At 33.6% G+C, this 22294-nt stretch overlaps 2 protein-coding genes across 6 annotated transcripts; both read left to right on the top strand.

Annotated features, from left to right (window-relative positions):
• Positions 1–1880: 1880 nt before the first annotated feature.
• LOC129870444 (uncharacterized) lies at positions 1881–7137 on the top strand. Its single transcript, XM_055945242.1, has 4 exons — positions 1881–2122; positions 4242–5279; positions 5406–6243; positions 6807–7137. The coding sequence occupies exons 2-3, from the start codon at positions 4275–4277 to the stop codon at positions 6231–6233; spliced, it is 1833 nt and encodes a 610-aa protein (XP_055801217.1). The 5' UTR covers positions 1881–2122; positions 4242–4274; the 3' UTR covers positions 6234–6243; positions 6807–7137.
• A 4920-nt stretch (positions 7138–12057) lies between these two features.
• LOC129870203 (sec1 family domain-containing protein MIP3-like) lies at positions 12058–21648 on the top strand. Of its 5 annotated transcripts, XM_055944866.1 has the most exons (8): positions 12074–12273; positions 12987–13048; positions 14758–14901; positions 15593–15742; positions 17757–18266; positions 19345–20883; positions 20956–21024; positions 21401–21648. In XM_055944866.1, exons 3-8 carry the CDS (start codon positions 14884–14886, stop codon positions 21527–21529), a joined length of 2415 nt encoding a protein of 804 aa, XP_055800841.1. In that variant the 5' UTR covers positions 12074–12273; positions 12987–13048; positions 14758–14883; the 3' UTR covers positions 21530–21648. The 5 variants fall into 5 exon arrangements, with proteins under 5 accessions (XP_055800839.1, XP_055800841.1, XP_055800842.1 ...); XM_055944864.1 differs by lacking the exon at positions 12987–13048 and having other exon boundaries at positions 12058–12273; XM_055944867.1 differs by lacking the exon at positions 12987–13048 and having other exon boundaries at positions 14801–14901.
• The last annotated feature ends 646 nt before the right edge of the window (positions 21649–22294 follow it).

Below are 22294 nucleotides of genomic sequence, written 5' to 3'. Positions count from 1 at the left end.
TTCAAATGTATGTATCTTGGGATACCTGAGGTCAAAATTAAATGCAATTTATTCTGGATACACTGTATCCAAGTTGATTCACATGTATATAGAATACATATCAAATTTCGCTCGCCTTCCTCGAATCTCGCTCGCCACTCTACTCTCATATGTTTCTGGTATCCCAGATACATGCGAATCACCCAATATACATACACATATATTTATCTAGTGTGTATATAGTGTGATTTGCATGTATTTGGGATACATGACTATCTCGCTCGCCTCTCTCCCTATTTTAGTGTATCTGATAGTAAAAATACACATATCTAGGTGTATCTTTCTGATGTACGATATTAATGGTAAAATACGTAATTATTAGAAAATATAGGCAGAATTAGTATATTGATATGGATGTATGTCTAATGGGGTGTCAATGGTACAGTTTGGGCGGTTGCTTTATGAAATTTATACCATATTATTTTTCATTATATTAGTTCTTATAACCAAAAGTCCAAAACTAGACTTTTCAAAACCGTTTCATTATCTCAGTTTCTCTTCGGTATCAGTACGGTTCGGTTAATTTTTGGTTTTTTATTTAAAAAATATAAAAATTAGAACACACTATTATGTATACTAAAAAATAAATTAAAAAAATGCTATTATGTATACTTGGGATGACTTTGACAAAAAATCTCTAAACATTTTTATTGTTAAAGAGGTGATGAATCAAGAAAATAAGAATAGAAATTCATCACATTATATTATGGTAGTGTAAAAAAATATAAAGCAAAAACAAAATATATAATTTACATCACACGAGCTGAAAGAATCAATCAATATGAAACTCAAGAACTAAGTTTACTTAATTTATGTATCTAATAAGAGAAATTTCAACCATAGGAGAGGAAAAATATCTAATAACTTGTAGCTTGTTAGCCAAGATCGTTGGAATATCTTGTAGTTTAATAGTCACTATTCGAGAGTTGAGATGTTAGAACTAATTTAGCTTTAATCGGAGGAGAATTAAAAGTTTTAGTGTAAGGATTTTGAGTGTTAATTATGTTGTCGCTTGTAATCACTTTCATTATCTTGTGTCTAAAGCAAAAAAATTAATATTTTATTATTTTTAAATTTGATATATAAGATAAATTTTACATATATATTATTTGATACGGTTCAGTATTTTTTTGATTAATTTTTACAAAATGAAAGACCCACCTAATTATTTGGTACGGTTACAAATTTATATAAAAAAACATCGATTTTATAAAAAGAAACCTAAAAATCGGTTTGGTGTGGTTCGATTTAGTAGGTTAAGTTGGTTTTTTGAAAACCATTGACACCCCTAATGTCTAATAAGATAGTTTTTCAAAAATAAATAAATAATATAACCCGAGGATAAAAATTGAACAATTTTGAAATATTTTTCTCTTAAATTTTTTTATCATAGTTTTTTACTCATATATTTTTTGAAATATATTTAGAAAATGCTTATCGTAAAGAATAGAAATATTTTATTTCCTAAAAGCACTCAACTTGAATAATACAGATATATTATTATTGTTTTTTTAAGTCCGTGTCACAATTATAAACCCCAAACTACACATGAAAATAAATTGTGTATTAAGCAAGTCTTATGCAACAGTCTCTCGATTCAAAAGATATTAAGAAGGGATCGATTTGGGTCATCTATTACCATTCAAACCATCTGAGATCATAGTAAATTTTAATATTTCACCGACAAATAAATGCCATCACGTGATTTAAACCCATTGATTCACAAAGCAAATTCAAGTGCATAATAATTGAGGTAAACGCTGGTCAAAAGAAACGTATTGATTCTTCTTAACTAACTGCAAGACTTTTAATTTTATTAATTTTATTTTATCTTCTTTTTTTAAAAAGCAAATTGGATTTTTCCATTGAAGCAAAGCTCGAAACTTGCTCAATTGGAGAATCCAAAAAAAACTTTATTCTTTAGCTAATCTCTCTGTTTCTCTCTCTTATCTCATTTCTCACTTTTTTTTTCTTTCTGAAATTGGGTTTTTGATAGCTATTTTAAACACTTAAATTCAATCATTCAGCCAGGCAAAAAAAAAAAAAACAATTTCAGGCCTAGACCATCATCCATTTGCTAAAGGTATTCTATTTTTTTACTTTTTATTTATGTTCTTGCATGTGGTGTTTTTCTCTGTTTTTTTTAATTTTTTTTAATTAGAATTTTCTGTTGGATTGATATGCTTATTACTGCTCCATTGGATACTTTTTTTTTCCTTTGTGGGCTTATGTAGCTGAGTTTCAAGAATTCTTCAAGTTTCAAACTTTCCGAAAGGTGGGGTGGGGTGGGTGTTCAGATTTTTTTTACTACCCTTTTTTTTGGAAAGATTTTGAAAAAATTTAATTTGGTAAAAAAAATAAAAAAGGTAATTTTTTAGTTGAATTTCAAGAATTCTTCAAGTTTCAATCTTCTTAATAATCAAGCCATTAAAGGAAAAGTTACAAAAAGTTTGTAGAAGCATTTGTTAGGTTTTACTAGAAAGTGTTGATGATTTGAACCTTTTTCTTTTTTGGGAAAAAAAAATTACTACCTCTTTTTGAAAGATTTTAGAAACCAGTGTGTGAAATCTTGAAAAAAAATAATTAAAAAAACATTTTAAACAGTACTTTTTTTGAAAGCAAAATCACTTTTTGTAAAAGCTCAAATTTTCCTTCTGTGAGTTATATTGTGCTAGGAAATAGAGATTATGGAATTTGGAGATGTTGTCTAGTTATTTGAAGGAAAATAAATGATTGTTAAATGTTTAGATTCCAAATTAAATTTCTTGAATTTGCAAATGAAAATTATGTAGTTTCTTTAATTATGCTGGTTAAGGATGTGTAATGTCAATATAAATATAAAGAAGCTAAACGGTAGAAGTCAAGAAGTGTCAATATATAATATATATACATAAAGAATATTTTTATCTAGCTACACTGTTTTTCCGACGAAGAGGTGTCGGTCGACACCCCTCAAGCCACTGGACATAGTTATATGATAATGTGAAAGAAAAAGCAAAAGTATCTAGTTTTGAAATGAATTGGACATGAATAGAGTGAAATTAGTACAATGGAGTCATATAGTTGATCCTAAGTAATTCAGAACTCGGGCTACAAGTCATATAGAACTCAGTAGTTTTGGCTAGACCTTGTATTTGTGTTTAAAAATCTACTTAATATGTATAAATAGTTTATTCAAAACCTAGTAAGGTGCCTTTTCTAGAATCCAGAATCCATGAACTCAAAATCCTAGCTCTGCTTTCGGGAGCACCTTGGTTGGAAGTCCGAGTCAAAACTATCAGGTAGGGAGTTTGGTGGGGGTGGAGTTTACTATAAAAGATTTATCTACTTGGATCCCCCATCAAGTCGATCTTGATAGTCCGAATATGAGAAGTGTCTAAATTGTATTGATGAATGAACTATGTCCTCAAGATTTATAGTAAAAGGTATCTTTCTCTTCACCTCCTTTCCTCTTTTAAATGGAAGTTCAGAAAGAGGGTCAATCTTATTGTTATTATTGGCCAATGGAGTTATTCTGAAGACCGACCTATGTTGCTTGGACTCTTCTGCCGAACCCGTATCTAATACTCTAAAAATGAACTACTTTTAGAGGATCCGAGACACACTAGTGTGTCTTTCTCTTCACCTCCTTTCCTCTTTTAAATGGAAGTTCAGAAAGAGGGTCAATCTTATTGTTATTATTGGCCAATGGAGTTATTCTGAAGACCGACCTATGTTGCTTGGACTCTTCTGCCGAACCCGTATCTAATACTCTAAAAATGAACTACTTTTAGAGGATCCGAGACACACTAGTGTGTTTTACTTTGAACTATATACCCAAGGTTTCCCCATAGCATTCTCCAGAAAAATGTTTCTGATTTTCGTTGATAGTGTATTGTGAATAAGCAAGTAGGGGTGGCCGAAACTAAAGAGGTAGCGAGATTTCAGGAATATGTTGACTTTCTTTCATTTTTTACTGGAAAGTAAAAGTGGTTTCATTTTATAAATCCATATCTATTTACATAGAGATCTAAGCTTTGAGGACGACACGACTCAACATCATTTCTATAAGAACTTAACTGATCTTAGTTTGTTGTTATAGTTAAAAATGAAGGCACTGGTGTAACATCGATTTAAAAGCGATCAGCTGGTCCCTGTTGCGTTATATTTTGTTGTCGTCATACATTGAAGAATTTTTCACAATTTGATTGTTGAGCGTGCAGAAATAAGGCGGTGTTAAGTTGCCAAATCATTTCATGGAGGGCAAGCAATTGAAGTTCAATCAACCTCTTTTGTCAGTAAGACGAATCTCTCCGGCGATGATTTCCCAGAGAGATGAGAAAAAGAAAACTGACAATTCCTTTCCCACTATGACGCATCCTCCTCCTTGCAAATCAGAATTGAAGTCAGGCTTAGTGGTAAAGCCAGGAACTGTTCCTTTCCTCTGGGAACATAGCCCCGGAAGACCTAAGGATGAGAGCAGACCACAAACTCGTCTCACGGAAAAACCTCCTACCGCGCCAAAGCTTCCCCCTGGGTGGAAGTTAAGAGATTACCAAGATTTCAATCAAACTGGAAAATTTCAAAATGTCATGCCGAGTTGCACTTCTTTTTCAGATGAAAATGTAAAGAAGGTTGAGAGTTTTGACAGCTCAAAAGAGATAATGCACGATAAGGAAAAGATTGAATTGGAGGTTGACGATGAAGCCTATTTGGATGCCCTGGATACACTTTCAAGAACTGAATCATCCTTCCTAAATTGTAGTGTAAGTGTCTTAAGTGGATTTGATGAGCCGAATGCAAAACAATCTCGAACTTCTTCAACGAATCCGCAGACTAAGGATTTCATGATGGGTCGATTTCTGCCAGCAGCTAAGGCAATGACTTCAGATAAGACTTCAGAAACACCTTACTACGTCCGCAAGAAGCAACAACCTGTTGAGGATCAACGAAGACAGACAAAGAATATAATACATGGGGATAGACAGCCTCAGTTGCGCTACGGACCTAGTTTTACACTTTATCATTCCCAAGCTTATGATTATATAGACTACGAAGAAGAAAGTGATGATGACTGTTATGATAGTGGAAATTTATCTACTAAAATTTGTGGATTGTTGCCTCATTTTTGCTTGAAAAGTTCTTTTCGTATGCTGAATCCTGTACCTGCAATGAGTGCTAGAACTCGAATGCCCGTCTTTCCTGTCGGTAGAATGCGAACTGGATCCTTTTCTACTGCTTGTAGCGGAACGGAGAATGAGGTATGAACTTCCATACTTTTCTTCCTGGCACTCATTGATTTACTTTATCCACTCGTGTTGTGCTAACTTTCTTGCACAGATTTTCTCTGACTAAACTATAATTATAATTCTTGTTATCTTTTACAGCGATCAACATCTGATGTAAGTGAGCAAAGGTCTGTCATTGGATACATAACAACTGAACCACACGAGGATAAGAATGATGCCGAGGGCAGGGCCTATTCAACTTATGCCAATGACCCTTACGATAATATGACAATGCTTCGCACTAACGCGGAAGAAAATAATCCGGAAGTCAAGTGCTTGTCTGATCAGAGCAATAGCAGGGAAGTAGATGTTTTAACTCCTTTTGTAGAGAAAACTCTGTACATAGATATTGTGCATAAAATGGATTCGTCAGTTAAGATATCATGTTCTCCAGATAAAAAACAATCTAAGTTACAACACGAGGACGTTGAGATACTTGAACAGATGATAAAACAAAAACCATTTGTAGATTCTTCACTTTATTCGTCTGACACTTCATTAAAGCCATATCTTCAAAGGAAAGCTGACTTCAATCCACCACGTTCAGTGGAAAAACTGAACAATGGAAGGGAGACGAAAACATGGACATCTACCTGTCAAGCTCAAGATTGTTACCAATATGCAATGACCTTAGCAAAGTCTGACAGTGATGGTGTAGGAAAAAACAGAAAGCCAATTCCGAGGAAAGAAAAGTTAGAGAACTCATGCAAAGTGCACCCAGAGTTTCTTGTTCCACCACCTTTACCGAAATCTCCATCAGATTCATGGCTTTGCCGCACTTTACCTTCTTTATCCACAAAGAATGCATCTTCACGGGCTTATATCGGGACAGGACTCAATCCTAATAACCAGTCTTCTAAGCCACTACCTAGTGATTCCAAGTGGGAAACAATTGTTAAAATGACAGAGAAGCAACAGCATTTGTGAAACTCTTGAGGTAAATTCTTTATTTCTTCCAATATACATGTTTATGTATTTGTATTCTGAAAGAGTCCCACATCGCCCCTTTAAGGGATGAGTGGTCTCTTTAATATGACTTGTGCAATCTTTATCTCTTGAGCTGGTTTTTGGGGTTGAATTAGATCCATGATTCATTTCCCATTCAAGTTTATGTGACAACATTTTCTTTTTAGTCTGTTCCAATAAGAAACGACAACTTTCTAAACTTAGAAGTAATTTAAGTTAAACTTCCCATTTTATCCTTGATGAGAAGCTTTTATAGGCATAGCCATACAAATGTCATGACATGTTTATGATCACAAGTTTTCGCCTATTGTTTAAATCTTCATTTATTTCCTAAACTCCGTGCCTATTGTATAACTCTCCTTTTGTTTCCTGAGCTCCTTGCCTTTTGGTTTAAGTCTTCATTTATTTCATGAACTCCGTGCCTTTTATTTAAGTCTTCATTTATTTCTTGAACTCCATGCCCCTATTGTTTACGTGTTCCTTATTTTTTCCAGTTTCTTAATTTCTCTGCTTATAATTTCACCATTCTATCAGGAACTCAAGGCATTGACATATATAGAAGAAGCTCAGTAGAAGATGTAAAGGCTTTTCTGAACTCCTCTGGTTTGTTTCTCATGGCTTTGTTGTACATATCGAAAAGTATGATTGGCGCGAAGGTGACCGATAATATATTGTTTGCTGTATAGACTCTATACTTGTAATGGCTTTATAAGTGCAAACTCATATCCTGTAATTACATGATGGAATAAGAGTTATCTGTACAGGTGATCGTGAAACCTAATGTAAACGTTAATCCCTTGCTCGTTGTGAGGGATTTGTGGAGAAACATAGAGTAATGGAGTTTCTTGTTGATGTTTATGGAGAAGCAGTAAAGTAGTTTACCTCACAATTGCATACTCAGAGGAATTTCTTTATTTTTGAGAGAGGAAAATGTATTGATATTTAGATGAAAACCCGAAAACTAAGTGGAGAAAGGTAGAGGGACGTAGCCGTAGCCTTACCCGTACCTTGTGAAGGTAAAGATGTTGTCTTTGATAGACCTCCGATTCAAGTAAAAAATATCAAAATTAATAAAAAAAGAAAATTTCTTGTTTCTGAGAGAGGTACGTAAATATATTGATATTTGGATGAAAACTCGAAACCTAAGTGGAGAAAAGGTAGAGGGACGCAGCCTTACCCCTATCTTGTGAAGGTAAAGAGGTTGTCTTTGATAGACCATCGACTTAAGTAAAACATATCAAAATCAGTAAAAGGTAAAGAGGTTGTCTTTGATAGACCATCGACTTAAGTAAAACATATCAAAATCAGTAAGAAGAAAATTTCTTCTTTCTAGAGGAAAATGTACTAATATTTGGACGAAAATCTGAAACCTAAGTGGAGAAAGGTAGAGGGACATAGCCTTACCCTTACTTTGTGAAGGTAAAGAGGTTGTCTTTGATGGGACCTTGACTCAAGTAAAAGATATCAAACTCAGTAAGAAAAGAAAATTTCTTATTTCTGAGAGAGGCAAATGTATTGATATTTGGATGAAACCCGAAACCTAAGTAGAGAAAAGTAGAGGGACGCAACCTTACCCCTACCTTGTGAAGGTAAAGAGATTATTTTTGATAGGTCCTCGACTCAAGTAAAACATATCAAAATCAGTAAGAAAGATTTTTTCTTGTTTCTGAGAGAGGTAAATGTATTGATATTTAGATGAAAACCCGAAACCTAAGTGGAGAAAGGTAGAGGGACGCAACCTTACCCCTACCTCGCGAAGGTAAAGAAAAGGAAATTTCTTGTTTCTGAGCAGGCAAATGTATTGCTATTTGGATGAAAACCCCAAATCTTAGTGGAGAAAGGTAGAGGGACACAACCTTACCCCTACCTCGTGAAAGTAAAAATATTGTCTTTGATAGGTCCTCGACTCAAGTAAAACATATCAAAATCACATGAGAGAGGTAAATATATTGATATTTGGACAAAAACCCGAAACCTAAGTGGAGAAAGGTAGAGGGACGCAACCTTATTGTTACTTTATGAATGTAAAGAGGTTGTCTTTGATAGGTCATTAACTCAAGTAAAACATATCAAAATTAATTAAAAAAAAAATTCTTATTTCTGAAAAAGGCAAATATATTGATATTCGGACGAAAACTCGAAATCTAAGTGGAGAAAGGTAGATGGATGCAACCTGAATAGGACATCACCAGCCTTCCTGTAACTTTTGACCAGAAATGCTGAAACCTAATGGTTTCCAATTGAATGTTCTGTAGATCACCCTCAAGCATCCTAATGAGTTTCATTCATACAATGAGATTATCAATATTCTTTATTTTTAATAATTGTGGTGTTTGAATCAGCTTGCGTGCATCTCTAACTAATTTCACGAAATATTTGCCGCTTTCTACTAGCAATATGTACCAAGTAGTTGTGTCCATAAGGCTAGGACAGATGGAAAGAAATTATTTGTCTCCATTGTTGTTTAACCACTTCATTGACCACAGGGGCGGCTCAACATAATTGGAGCCTAAAGCGAAATTTCAATTAGAGGTCTAAAATCTAAATAAACTTTATATGTATTTATTTTTAAAATGTATTTTCTAGCTTTTTAGATGCAAATTATTACTTGATATTTTTTCATAAATGATTTCTTCAGATTTTTTTTTTCAATTATTAGTTTTAGGTAAGATTTTACCAATTCAACATTGAAAAACATCCTTTTACTGAGACAATCATTATATGAATCGTTAACATAATTTTATAAGTAATAAGTTTGAGAAATTTTAGATAAAAATAAGAGTTATAACCATATAATTTGATTCAAGAAGTTGATAACTTGGTATACCCCACTTTAACATGGTTGTTGTAATATTGCTTGAAAATCCAAGAAGAAATTAAAAAAAGAGAATTCGCAATTCACTTTGTTCAATACTTTTCGGCTATTAATTCTTATTTTTGATCGAGTATTACACTATCTTATCAAAGATTTGGAGAAAGAGAGAACAAAAGGATAAAATGTAAGAAGACAAAACAATGTTTTCTTGATTTCTTTTATTCTGAAAAGGGGTTAAAGAGAATAAAATAATATAATTTTTTAAAGAATTATATTTCTATCATAAATAATAATTTTTTTCTAAAAAAAATACTAAAATATAATTTATTCTTGATAAAAATTTGAGGCCCTAAAAAAGGAGACCTAAGACGTATGCCTTATTTATTAAAGCATAGAGCCGATATTGATTGACCACTAGGCCACGCCAGTAAGATTATCAAATTTAACAGCACTAATTTAAGGTGAGATCTAAATTAATGTATGGTATGTATACTAATGTGTGCATCAGAAAATGAAGTATTCTCTAGAAATTAAAACACAAGTCATTATTTCCATATTGTCTTAGACATATAACAAATTCACCTCAATTAACACCCAAATCAACTAATCACTGCATTCAAAAAGTTGATCGATAGAACCAAAAAATGAACCATCTCCTAAGGCTTGATGATACGACATGGTAAGTTTGAACAAGTGAAGTAATAAATCATAAACTGGATTTCTATTTAGAGTATAAATTGAAATTTGTTCATATTTTTTTCTGTACCGACAAGATATTAATAGTCATCATTTGTTTAGTTATCAATCTTCTATAAGCAATTTAGTTACATGCAATGCAACCATACAGTTCATCTTTAACGCAAAAGCGGAATAGGGTAAAAAATGTTCTTAAACTATGTGAAATGAATAAAAATGTCTTCAATTGATAGTTTGATTCAAAAATGCCCTAATTGTTAATTTAACGAGTCAAAAATGCATTTTCCAAATATATCATATGGGTCTTTTTAAAACACATTCTTTTCCTATGATTATTTTTTTAATTTAAAAATGTTTATTACTTCAATTCTTAAAAAATATTAAGAAATAAAATATTTCCTATTTTATTATAAAACTTTTATCGTTACCTACATGAAAATTAATGTCGGGGTTAGTATGAGGGCATAGAATAATTACTATGAGGGCATTCCAATTAAAAAGTTACTTTTAAATGAATCCTATTCCTGTTTCTTTTGTTTTAAAATCACTTTAACTAATAAATAAGTAGGAAATAATCTTGTTTTTTTAATTGTATTTTAACAATTAAAATAGAATAATTTCATGTACCTTTTTAACAGATAATATAGGTCATATATATAAGATCATAGATTCTCCGCCATTAATTTTCCTTTAGATAACGATTGAATTTTTATAATAAAATAAAAAATATTTTTATTTCTTAATCTTTTCCGAATTGAAGTAGGATACTTATTTTTTAATTAAAAAAAATCATCACTAGGAAAATAATGTGTTTAAAAAGAAAAAAGATAATATATTTATTTGAAAAAAAACATTTTTGACTCATTAAGTAACAATAAGGACATTTTTGGACCAAACTATCAACTGATGGCATTTTCATTTCACATAATTTTAAAGGCATTTTTGACCCTTTTCCGATGCAAAAGTATTGAGATACATAATTCTGCAAGATTATGTGAACTAAAAACTCTTTTGACTTGCTAGTCTAATGAACTTAACAGTGATTATTTGTGAAATGGAATACAAATTCTGCATGGGATTGTGAATGAAACTCTTAAATACAACATCTATTCATAAAAAACATCACATGAGATAACTCCTTGTTCTGCAATTTAAAATGAAATTTCAAAGAAGAGCATATTTAAGTGTCCATCAAGAAGGTATTAGGTACTTATGTGATAATTACCTTCATTTCCTTGTTACGTTAATAATAAATGAGGTAATAATTCCACTTTGAAGTAATTTAAGGGGCCAATTTGACTTCCATAAAAAAATAGGTATGTAATTAAAAGGCAGAACAAGTGGAAGTGATACTTTGGTAATATTTCTTCATTGTTTCCATTTGATTAAGTACAAAGATTTTGGAATAGTGAGTTCTAGTCGAAAACTTCCAACTTTTTACCCCTCTTATTTTTTTGGAAAATTTACATAAATGTACTATATTAAAAAAATATTTACCATTTATAGCAATAATATTTTTTTTTCACTGAACACTTATAATACAATTTTAATATATATTAGCGAGAATAATTTATAAAACTCATATAATACATGTTTTATTCATGGATAATATATTTATCACATACTTTAATACACTTATAATACATTGTGTCAATTTCTTACCAAACAAGTGTAATATATTTTAAAACACTTATAATACATTTATATTGCATGCATAATTCACTTTTAATATATAGTAGATATATCATACTATTGCTATATATTGCTATAAATGATAATAAATAAAAAGTATCGCTAAAATCAATAATTATTTATTAAAAAATATTTTTCCTAGTAATTTTTTCTTTTTTTTATTGTCTAACCACTAAAGATTAATTTACATTCTATGCATTTTTATAAATTTCACTTTCAAATGCTATAATTTCAAATCTAAAAAATAGTAGTTTTCAAACTTCAAATAAATTGATTCAAGTTAGGGATTGTCATTCAATTTAGACGAGCATGTATGATATTTAAATTATACACAAAATATGTTAAATTTTATATATTTGTGTCTGCCTTCTTCCAAGTAGATGGGTCATCTAATATCTCTTCTATATCTGAGGCTAATTTTCAATCTTATTCCGATTTACATGGTTAAATTTGGTGATATCCAACTTCGGACTTGTACATTTGAAATTTGAAACTTTAGACCAATATAATTTTAAGGTGGCTAAACTGTAAAAGCTATATTAAATTTGGCTATTCATTAAATGGAGGTCCTAAATACGGCTATTTGTGCACTTCATCCTTCACATGAGCGAGCCCACTGGAAGTCCAGCGGGTCCGTGATTATGCTGCATTCACCATCCAGATGCACAGTGATTGAAGTGAAATTCGCAGGAATTCCGTCGCCGGAAATATATCTTTCTCCGGTACCGTCTACGTCGCATGAGAGGAATTATGGCTACGGTTGATGTGATCAAGTGTTGTATGGATTCCATTAGACAAGTGAGTCTTCTCTTTCGTTAATCAGACATCGTTCGATGTATTAAAATCGTCAAGCTTGAATTGTTTTCTCAGTTCTGCTACTGATCAAATTGTGCATTCACAAATTTATCTGCTTTAAAGGTTGAGCTGAATCGCTAGAATTTAGAGAGGAAATAATTTTTAGGAATTGACAGCTAAGGAGTTAAACAGAAATACTCCCAAAGTTGAAATTTCGAGATTTAAACTTTCTAAATTTTGATAGTGAATTCAACGTTAGAAGCTTTGAGGATTTTGAAATAAAATTTATATATTTGAAATCCAGGTAAAAAGTACTGTAAATCACAACTTAAAATATTTGAAAGGCATATAAAATATTTCTGTCAAAGAAAAACTTGGTTGACTCTTGAAATTCCTGCTGTGTCACATAATTTGGGACGGAGAGAGTAGCTAAAGAGTTCAGGCTAGTGTCTAACCATGCTAAAGAGATCATAAATTTCTTTGTTTTATGAATATTTTAGTTATATCAACTATGCCTCAATCCCAAACTAATTGTATAGGCTCCATGATTCCTCTATATCTATATTCTCTGTTCAGGCCCTAGGATTCTGAGTTTCATCATAATTTGTACACTAATACTCAGACCGATAGTTCTTATGCTTTTCTCATAGGCAGAGATAATGTGCAAAATTCTTTTTTTTTGAATAATATATTTTGTTTTATTGATTGACATTCAGTCCACCATGAGTAGCTCGACTATCCAATTGGGTACCTGGTTTCTCCCACTAACACAAACAAGGTAATTCGCATGCAGAAAAATCACCTAAATTCTGGTTTTGTTGGGATTCTAACCATGTTCTTTTGTGATCTTCATTCCAGTCTTATCAACCGCTAAACCACACACATGGATGTTAATATTGCCTGAAACTTTTGTAACACTTTGGAGAATAGATTGAGAGAGAACTTCGAATTCATGACGCTTAGATTTTACATTTCTACTTTATGTTATGCTTGTGAGGTTTTTTATTTGGTTGGTTGACTATGTGATAAAGAAAATGGAAAGGAGGAAGAAGGATAGTTTCGTCTTAACGTGTGATGGTAGATTATATTGGTAGAAATATCTCAACTTGACAATCTCTTCTCCAATTTTATTATTTTGTTGTTTTAATTGTCTTCTTATGTTTAAGAAGGAACAACAGTGATACCCTATTTTCCTTTCCTAATTACTGAGGAAACTCCAGTTCGCATATACTTAAACAACAACAACAACAACATACCCAGTGAAATCCCACAAGTGGGGTCTGGGTAGGGTAGAGCGTACGTAGACCTTACCACTACCTCATGGAGATAGAGAGGTTTTTTCATATATACTTAAAGTGAAGGAAAAAATATCATATTCATTTAATGTTGTTTCTTTTCCGATAGAATTTTGGAAGAGAAACATATCCTTACAATGAGTGTGATAGATTCAAATGATAAGAAGAATGGTTGATCATACAAGATTAGAAAAACAATTAAAGTAGACAACATTTGTCAGAAGGGATCACTTGAGGCTGTTTGGTCATGTACTCATGTTCTGCTTTGGCCTCTAGATTCACGGGTCTATAAGTGCGAAATATAGTGAGAACAAGGTAGAGCTAAACTTACATGGAAGGAAGTTGTCTCGAAAAGTTCACAATCTCTTGGGGGTCCATGCAAACCTAGCTAAAAATAGGGACAAAATGGAAGAAAAAGATCTTTATAGGTGATACCGATTAGTTGGTATAAATTGTTATTAAATTTTAGGCGTGCTAGTGTATTTACTTTAAGTCCAATGTTTTTGAGGAGTCTTGTAGTCTGGTCATTTATATGTTAGTGGAAAATATTATTTGTAGTGCTTCTTAAATTTATTTTTAATCTTATAATATCATACTTAGATAAACTTAAATGGAGCAACATGAAGAACAAGGATTCATATAGCCGATCCCTTCTTGTTCGGGGTTGAAGCATTGTAATTGTTGCTCTTGTTGTTGTTATTATGTCAGATTCTAGAAAGAACTTGCTCTATGATGAACAATTTCATTTAGTTTCTTTACCTTCTCTGCTGAAAAAATAACCAAAAAATTAGAGAACTATTGTTCAACTCTACTTTTATAGGAGGCAAAATAGTTGAATATTATTTAATTATTTGTTATATCTCCTCTTTTTTTCCTCACCTACGTACTTCTTTTTTTAAAAAAAAATATTTTATTGCATGGTGGGAGGGGGAGGGGAGGAAAGGGGAAGGGAATGCTATCGCTACAGATGGGGTTTGAACTCTCCACCTCAACTGTGGAAGGCAGGGATCTCACCAAGTGAACTAGTCCTCACCTGTTCTAATCTTTATAATAAGCAAAGGGCACTTCTGTACTTGTGTAGTCACTGGAACTTCTCTTTGAAGGAAGCATGGTGAATGATTTTAACTTGATTTCCTCCTGAATTTTGGGGAACAATAATCCAATTTAAAACTTTTTCTGTATCTTTTTGCAGTTATCAGATGAAATTAGAGATGCCATAATTTATCTGGATGCAGGGTGTACCGAAAGTTTTGAATATGTTGGAGCATTCTCTCTTTTTCTGGAGCTTGGTGCACATGCCATTTGCAGCTTAGAGAAAATGTCTCCTCTCGATAAGGTATCAATAGTTGTACTTATTTTAGTTGAGTCGGAAGTTGTTGAGTGAATTCTCTTTTAGTTAACATCATGATATAGTTTAAGTTGCATAATCACATATGTGTGCCATACTCTATAAATAATAGGCTAGTAGCTTCACTTCACATTGGAAAAGGAAACATTATATGATTCCACTTCAGGAGAAGTAATTTGTTTTGAAAACTGCATGTTATGTGTCTTAAAAGTAATATGATTGTAAATATTTGGTTTGAATTCTCATGAAGAATTCTCAACTCCTGTTAAGATTGCTTATGAAAAAAATAAAGGAAAGAAGTCCTCATCAAGAGTTTCAGTAACCTGTAGGCTTTATCCCCCCTCCCCCCCCAAAAAAAAAAAAGGGAGAGGAAAAAAATTAAGCTGTATTTGGGCTGAAAGACCTATAAGCAAGCTCAACATGGATTTATATTAACAACGAATATCTCCTTGAAAATAGTGAAACTTACTGTGAGTCATGCACAAGGCTGCCGTGTAGGCATCCGCAATAGATTATTGGACAGAATGTTAATGAATAGAATTGTTCATAAAATTCTTACTACGAATTAAAGAAAAGCTAATATACATATACCCACACACAAAAAGAGCCTCTTGTTATATGCTTTTCCAGTTTTTGATCTACCTTTTGTTTGAACCAGTCTTCAATGTCTTCCTTGTAGGTGGTTGATTGGAAATTGAATTCTGGGCCTGCAAAGAAAATTGTTGTCATCACGTCACGTCTTCTAAGTGATGCACATAGATACATTTTACGTTGCCTGAGTGCACTTCAGACTGTGTGCAGCTGTGCTATATTTACATGCATTTCAGAGGTACTTTTTGTGCGGTAGATAAAATGTTCTTCACTCTATATATTGAATATTTTGTTTCTGAACATTTCATCATACTACTTGTTTTCTGAATAAAATCTGGTTGTATTTTGCAAAACATATTGGACTATAACCTCTCAAGATGAGATCTTCTACTCATTAAATTCGACAATGGTACCTGATATATATTGGTTTTATTACCAATGTTTTGCTTACATCAACCACATTATTCTTTATTAAAAAATAAATATACATATATCCATCCATTACGTCTGAATCAATTTTAAGCTTTTGGAAAAATGGGAGACATGCAGATCTTTCTTGGTTGGTACTCATTACTGTAAGGGTTTTAACTTTTATATATATGCTCGTCCAGAATTTCGTGCGGATTCTCTTTCCTGTCCCTTTACAAGAAGTGTAAACAACAACAACAACATACCCAATGTAGTCCCACAAAGTGGAATCTGGGTAGAGTGTACGCAGACCTTGCCTCCACCTCAAGGTAGAGAGGCTGTTTTCGATAGATCCTCGACTCAAGGATAAAAACAATAGTAATAGGAACAATCCAAAGCAGTTCAGAGGAAGAATTAATGTAAGTACAAGAAACAACAAATACTAACAAACCAATATTATAACAAAACAATAAACAATAAATTGAATTAAAGAAACTACAAGAGTACTACTACTCATATGACAGGATAAGCTAACACAACACACCAACTACCCACTAACATTTTACCCTAATTTGTGTCCTCCATAATTTCCGATCTAAGGTCATGTCCTCGGTAAGCTGCAGCTAAGTCATGTCTTGTCTTATTACCTCTCAATACTTATTCGGTCTACCTAGACCTCTCCTGAAACCATCCATGACCAACCTCTCACACCTTCGCACCGGGGCATCCATACATCTCCTCTTCACATGCCTGATCCATCTCAATCTGGCCTCGCGCATTTTGTCCTCTATTGAAGCCACTCCCGTCTTGTCCTGGATAGCTTCATTTCTAATCTTATCCCTCCATCGTAGCATTTTCATTTCAACCACTTTCATCTTCTAAACGTGAGAATTCTCGACACTCCATACAACAATTCCGGTTTTACCACCATTCTATAGAACTTGCCTTTAAAATATATACAACAATGCTGGTCTAATCAATTGAAGGCAAGACTAATGGATGTTATCTCAAGATATATTTGTCATTATGTACTTTGATTGTAAATGAAAGGATAGTCATATTGTACTTGAAATATGCTGTGGACAAGGTTAGCTCGTCCTCTTGGTCTTAGTAGGACAAAAGAAAGCTTCTGAACACTGCTAAGTGAAGGTACTGAGCATCTTACCTTCACTCAGAGGGGTTCAGCAGAGAATACAGGATGGATAGGGAAGGTTCAATGGAAAGCATTTTCTTTCACCCACGAATGGCTTCCCCATTCTGGATGAGATCTGCCGGCCACCACAATTATAGCTTAATTTGTTTAGTTTCAGTGATCTCAGTGTTAGACTACTTCTAAGGCCATGGTTTCAAGTTAGTTACAGATTTTACGGAAAATTACTTATAGCCAGAATAACTTCTTTTTCTGACCTTATTTCATGTTATTGATGGTCTATCTCTTTGTAATCGCTGTGTCACTTTTCTGTTAGGTGCGAAACATAGGTTGTTAATAGACCCTGGTGAAACTAACTTATCAAATAAGTTCAATAGTGGATCTGGAGTTGCTTCTTTTATCAAATACTCTCCTTTTACCAACAGAAATATCTCAATCAAAGAAGGCTGCATTGTGAACTGAAAGTTCATTTATCTGTTTTAAGAAATTTAGTCTAGTGCTTTTGGACTAATGTCCTAGTGCAAAGATTTCGAGGTTGTCTATTTTACTGGTATATGTTAGGTCTTAATTATGTCATTGACATTCCCAACCAATGGACATAGGAAATTGTCATTTAATAGCTTCTTGTACGATCAATCTGCAATGTCGTATGTTTACCTCATTTTAAGTGTATGACCAAATTCACTTATTTCAGACAGGTCACTCAGCATATCCTGAATCCCCTTTAGGACCGGATGCATATTGTGAATATGAATCTTTGCTTGTCCAAGATTATGAGGAGCTTGCCAGAAAGTTTCTGATGAACTCTTGTCATACCAGAGAAAGCACAGTAAAGGAAAGTACATCCACTGAAGATGAAGGATGGTCACAATTAACCACAAGTGAAGAGGAGACTCTTAATTTCAGTTCTGTTGCAAGTGCACAAAATTTGTATGAAGACAGTGTAATAGACCGGACAGAAGATGTACAGAAAAAGTTGAAAGTTTCTGTGCATCACTTTCCATTGGTCTTGTGTCCTTTTTCACCTAGATTCTTTGTCTTGCCTTCAGAAGGATCAATTGCCGAAGCATGCCTATCCACTGAACATGATAACTCTATAAGCTTTGGGTTACCTCCAATAAGTACTGGGACAACTGCTGATGGTGAGGATGTCCCTCCTGGGGCAACTCTTACCGCTCAATTTCTATATCATCTGGCAGCAAAGGTAATCATGCTTTCACTTGTCTGAAAATTTCTTTACCGATTTGAATGTTCTCTTCTATCATGATTCATGAATTGAAAATAAAAAAGATGTCCACCAATTGGCACCCTTGTTATCCACAATGGTAGTGCAATTTGACTAGACCTTCTCACTGACACGTGTTTAGGATGGCATTATCTCTATCTTGGTACAAGCCTCTGCAATGCATGGGCCATTTATATGTATTGAATATAACTTATTGTATACAAAAGTACTATATAATTGGTAATTTTCTTAAAATACACACACATACATATAACAAACAGTAGTTGTTGGATTCCATATAAAAAAACTAAAAACAGCAGTCAGATTTAAGTATAAAACGGTGAAATTCCTAAAAGAAAAAAAAGTATATATCCGTAAATATGCTTATGCAAGCTTAAAATGCCGGAATAAGCCTGCTTTATGCTGAATATTTAATTTTAATTTACGAGATGAATTAATTAATAATAACACATCAAAGATAAAACTACTGTTCTTTATTTAAAAAGGAAAAAATTGCCATGTATTATCTGACATTGAGCAACTTTTCCGTCGGTCGAATTTTTTGTCTAATCTTACCCCTGCCATCAGGAAAGTCTCATTTTTTTTGCCCTTGACTCTAACAGAGTTCCAATCTGAAGGTAATATTAAACCATAGTCAATTGAGAGATAAACTTGGACACGTGGAGTCCACCAATTTCATGTTGGAGTGCTGTTAATGGCAAGAGAAAGTATGAGACAATTTGCTAATGGTAAGGGTGATGAATGGACCAAAAGTCTAATGGAGGGAAAAATTGAGCAATTTCTAATAGTATTTATAGGATCAAGCTTGGACCTTTTCGCTTTAAAAAAGAAGAGGATAAACACAAGGTTAAGTCTTTTTGTGGAAATAAAGGGTAAATAGTGGGACATTGTTATTTAGAAAGTAAAATGCATCGCAATAATTTAATATGGATTTTGAACAACTGATATATTGAATTGCAATTGTATTACCTATTGTTTTTGTAAGATTTTGCCTCATTCAGCCTGTATTTTGAAAGCTAATATATTCAATTTGTAGATGGACCTGAAACTTGAGATATTTTCCCTGGGTGATATTTCAAAAACTGTTGGAAAGCTTCTGACAGACATGTCAAGTCTTTATGATGTCGGTCGACGTAAGAGATCTGCAGGGCTATTACTCATTGACCGCACTCTCGACCTTCTTACTCCATGCTGTCACGGGGATTCACTTGTGGATCAAATGTTTTCATCATTGCCTCACAGAGAACGGATGGCATCCTTAAGTCAAGCTAAAAGCTCCCATAGCCAGGTTAAACTTGGCCCTGCTTACTTGCAACGATCTCCCCTCTCCATTAAGATACCACTCAATAATTTCCTAAGAGAGGAAACTTCAAGTTCTGACAACTTTCAGCTGGTGGAAAGCGTTGAAGCATTTCTCCATGGTTGGAATTCAAGAGACTCAACTTCTCAAATGGTTGAGTTGGTGAACTTTAGCACTAAACTTAGTGGTGAAATTTCCTCACAAGATGTTCAGAGTGACCTTCTTTGTGGTTCTTTTGTCTCTACAGAAAATTTTCATGGAACACCGTACCTAGAAGCCATACTAGAGCGAAGAACAAAAGATGGGGCTGTGCTGATCAAGAAATGGTTGCAAGAAAGTTTACGTCGAGAAAATATATCATTGAATGCAAAAATCCGTCCTGGTTATGCTTCAAAATCAGATCTGCAGACTATGATTAAGGCATTAGCTAAAAGTCAGTCATCTCTGGCGAAAAACAAAGGAATCATCCAGCTAGCAGCAGCAGCACTATTTGCATTGGATGAATCACATAGTGCTAAATGGGATGCATTTGGCAGTGCTGAGAAGATACTAAATGTAAATGCTGGGGACACAAGCCAAAGTCTTGCTGCTCAAATTAGTGATCTCATAAATAAAAGTGCGTTAGTTAGTTCACTGGGTAATAATAAGATGGATGCTCAACGGGGGCTTCTTGCTCTACAAGATGCTCTGCTACTCACGGTTGTTGGATATATATTGGCAGGTGAGAATTTCCCATCTTCTGGGACTGTTGGTCCTTTCTCTTGGCAAGAGGAGCATTTTATGAAAGAAGCAATTGTTGATGCGATTGTTGAGAACCCAACAGTTGCGAAATTAAAGTTTCTGCAAGGTTTAACTCAGGAGCTAGAAGCCAACTTTAACAAAAAATCAGAAGAAAAGAAGGAAGATTTTTGTAATACCGAAAGCATTGATTTTGATGATGATGATTGGGGTAATTGGGGTGATGAAGATTCTGGAAAAGAAAAAAGAAAAGAGCAAGTGTATGATGACATGCAATTAAAGTTAGAGTTACGTGATAGGGTGGATAATCTTTTCAAATTCTTTCACAAATTGTCCAGCTTAAAAAAGAATATTTCATTCAGAGAGTGGTCACAGGCTCTGAGTAAGTTCAATGATGATCCTTACTCAAACAAAGGACTGCTTTATAATGTGCTATCAAGGGTGTTAGATAAGCATGAAGTACCTGACTTACAGTATCATTCATCTACTGTTGGCCGCCTATTCAAAAGCGGGTTTGGGAGATTTGGCCTTGGGCAGGTATGATTCAATTAGATATCAATATTTTCTTTGCTAGTCTAAGTTGCTGATTTGATTCTGGAATTTTTGCAGGCAAAGCCAAGTCTGGCAGATCATGATGTTATTCTCGTATTTGTTGTGGGGGGCATAAATGGTGTAGAGGTTTGTTTTCCTCGAACTCTTCAGTGCCTTTTTTTGAGTACTTCTGTTTCCTGGACCTTTCATGTTTCTGCTTTCGTATTGGTTTAATGAATTTGTGAGGCATGTATGCAACAACGGTTAAGATATTAGTTAATAAAGCGAAAAATACTATAAATCACTGCTATCCTTTCTCTGTCAATTGAATTATGCTCGTTGATGTCTCTCCTTGTTCAATCACTATAAAACACTGCAATTCTCCTTCTTTCAATATTGAAGTATGCTTGTTGATATCCCTCCTTGTTCAATCACTTTAAAACACTGCTATTCTCTCTCTTTCAATTGAAGTATGCTCGTTGATGCTACGTGAAATAACAGTACCTCCTTGTTCTATCCATAGGTTCGAGAAGCTCAGGAGGCATTATCTGAGAGCAGCAGGCCTGAAGTCGAATTAATTTTAGGCGGAACAACTTTTCTTACACCTAAAGATATGTTTGAATTACTGCTGGGCGATTATTGTTGCATTTAAGGCTGTTTAGCTTTCTAGTTTTGTTATGTATAGTTTAAGGTGAAAAGTTCTGTCCAATGTCTGATATATAGAGAATACAAGCATTATTTTCCCTTAATGTAACCACAGTATTGCAAGTCCCCTCTTCCTCTGGTAAAACATCTTACATTTTCTTTCTTTGCTTGGGGGAAACCTTTGATGGATAGGAGTAAACTATGAAGGTTGTGTGGCATGGTGGATTAATTGTAAAAAGAGAAAAAGGGTCAAAATTGTCTCTCTACTTTTGTCTATTAGCAAAATTGGTTCATACTATAGAGTCAAATGTGCCCTGCCGTAATTAGAGTATATAAAATTTTTCATCTTTTTAAAGATTGTCCATATGGTCTGACATTATAGTGAGGTGGCACACCACGTGACGTTTACTTCATCCAAATGTCAGGTTATACAGACAATCATTAAAAAAAAGAAGGTATTTTTACATACTTTGATAACAGCAGAGACATATTTGATCCAATAGTATTACTAGGGACAAATTTAGCTAATAGTATTCTTGCACATCCTGGAATTTTTCAAAAGCTCGCTTTCAAATTTTCCTCCATGGTCCTTTCCTATAGAAGTGATATAGTAACCTCTGTCTCTTTGTACAACAACAACAAGTAGGGCGGTTGTTTTTGAAAGACGCTCGGCTCAAGAGAGGAAAACAAGATAAAAGGTTAGATAGGGAGAAGCATATCGAAAACAAGATGAAAACAAGAAATAACAAAAGTGAGAAAGTCATGGTAGAAT

The sequence above is a fragment of the Solanum dulcamara genome, chromosome 10 (genome assembly GCF_947179165.1).
Source record: "Solanum dulcamara chromosome 10, daSolDulc1.2, whole genome shotgun sequence".
Classification (NCBI taxonomy): Eukaryota; Viridiplantae; Streptophyta; class Magnoliopsida; order Solanales; family Solanaceae; genus Solanum; species Solanum dulcamara.
This window is presented reverse-complemented; position numbering and strand designations above follow the sequence as displayed.

Excerpts from the sequence above, each read along its gene's own strand:
- LOC129870444 (XM_055945242.1), top strand. The coding sequence starts at position 4,275 with ATGGAGGGCAAGCAATTGAAGTTCAATCAACCTCTTTTGTCAGTAAGA. Across the intron at positions 5,280-5,405 it reads GTAGCGGAACGGAGAATGAG|CGATCAACATCTGATGTAAG; the intron begins GTATGAACTTCC and ends TATCTTTTACAG.
- LOC129870203 (XM_055944864.1), top strand. The coding sequence starts at position 12,214 with ATGAGAGGAATTATGGCTACGGTTGATGTGATCAAGTGTTGTATGGAT. Across the intron at positions 12,274-14,757 it reads GTATGGATTCCATTAGACAA|TTATCAGATGAAATTAGAGA; the intron begins GTGAGTCTTCTC and ends ATCTTTTTGCAG. Across the intron at positions 21,025-21,400 it reads GGGGCATAAATGGTGTAGAG|GTTCGAGAAGCTCAGGAGGC; the intron begins GTTTGTTTTCCT and ends TTCTATCCATAG.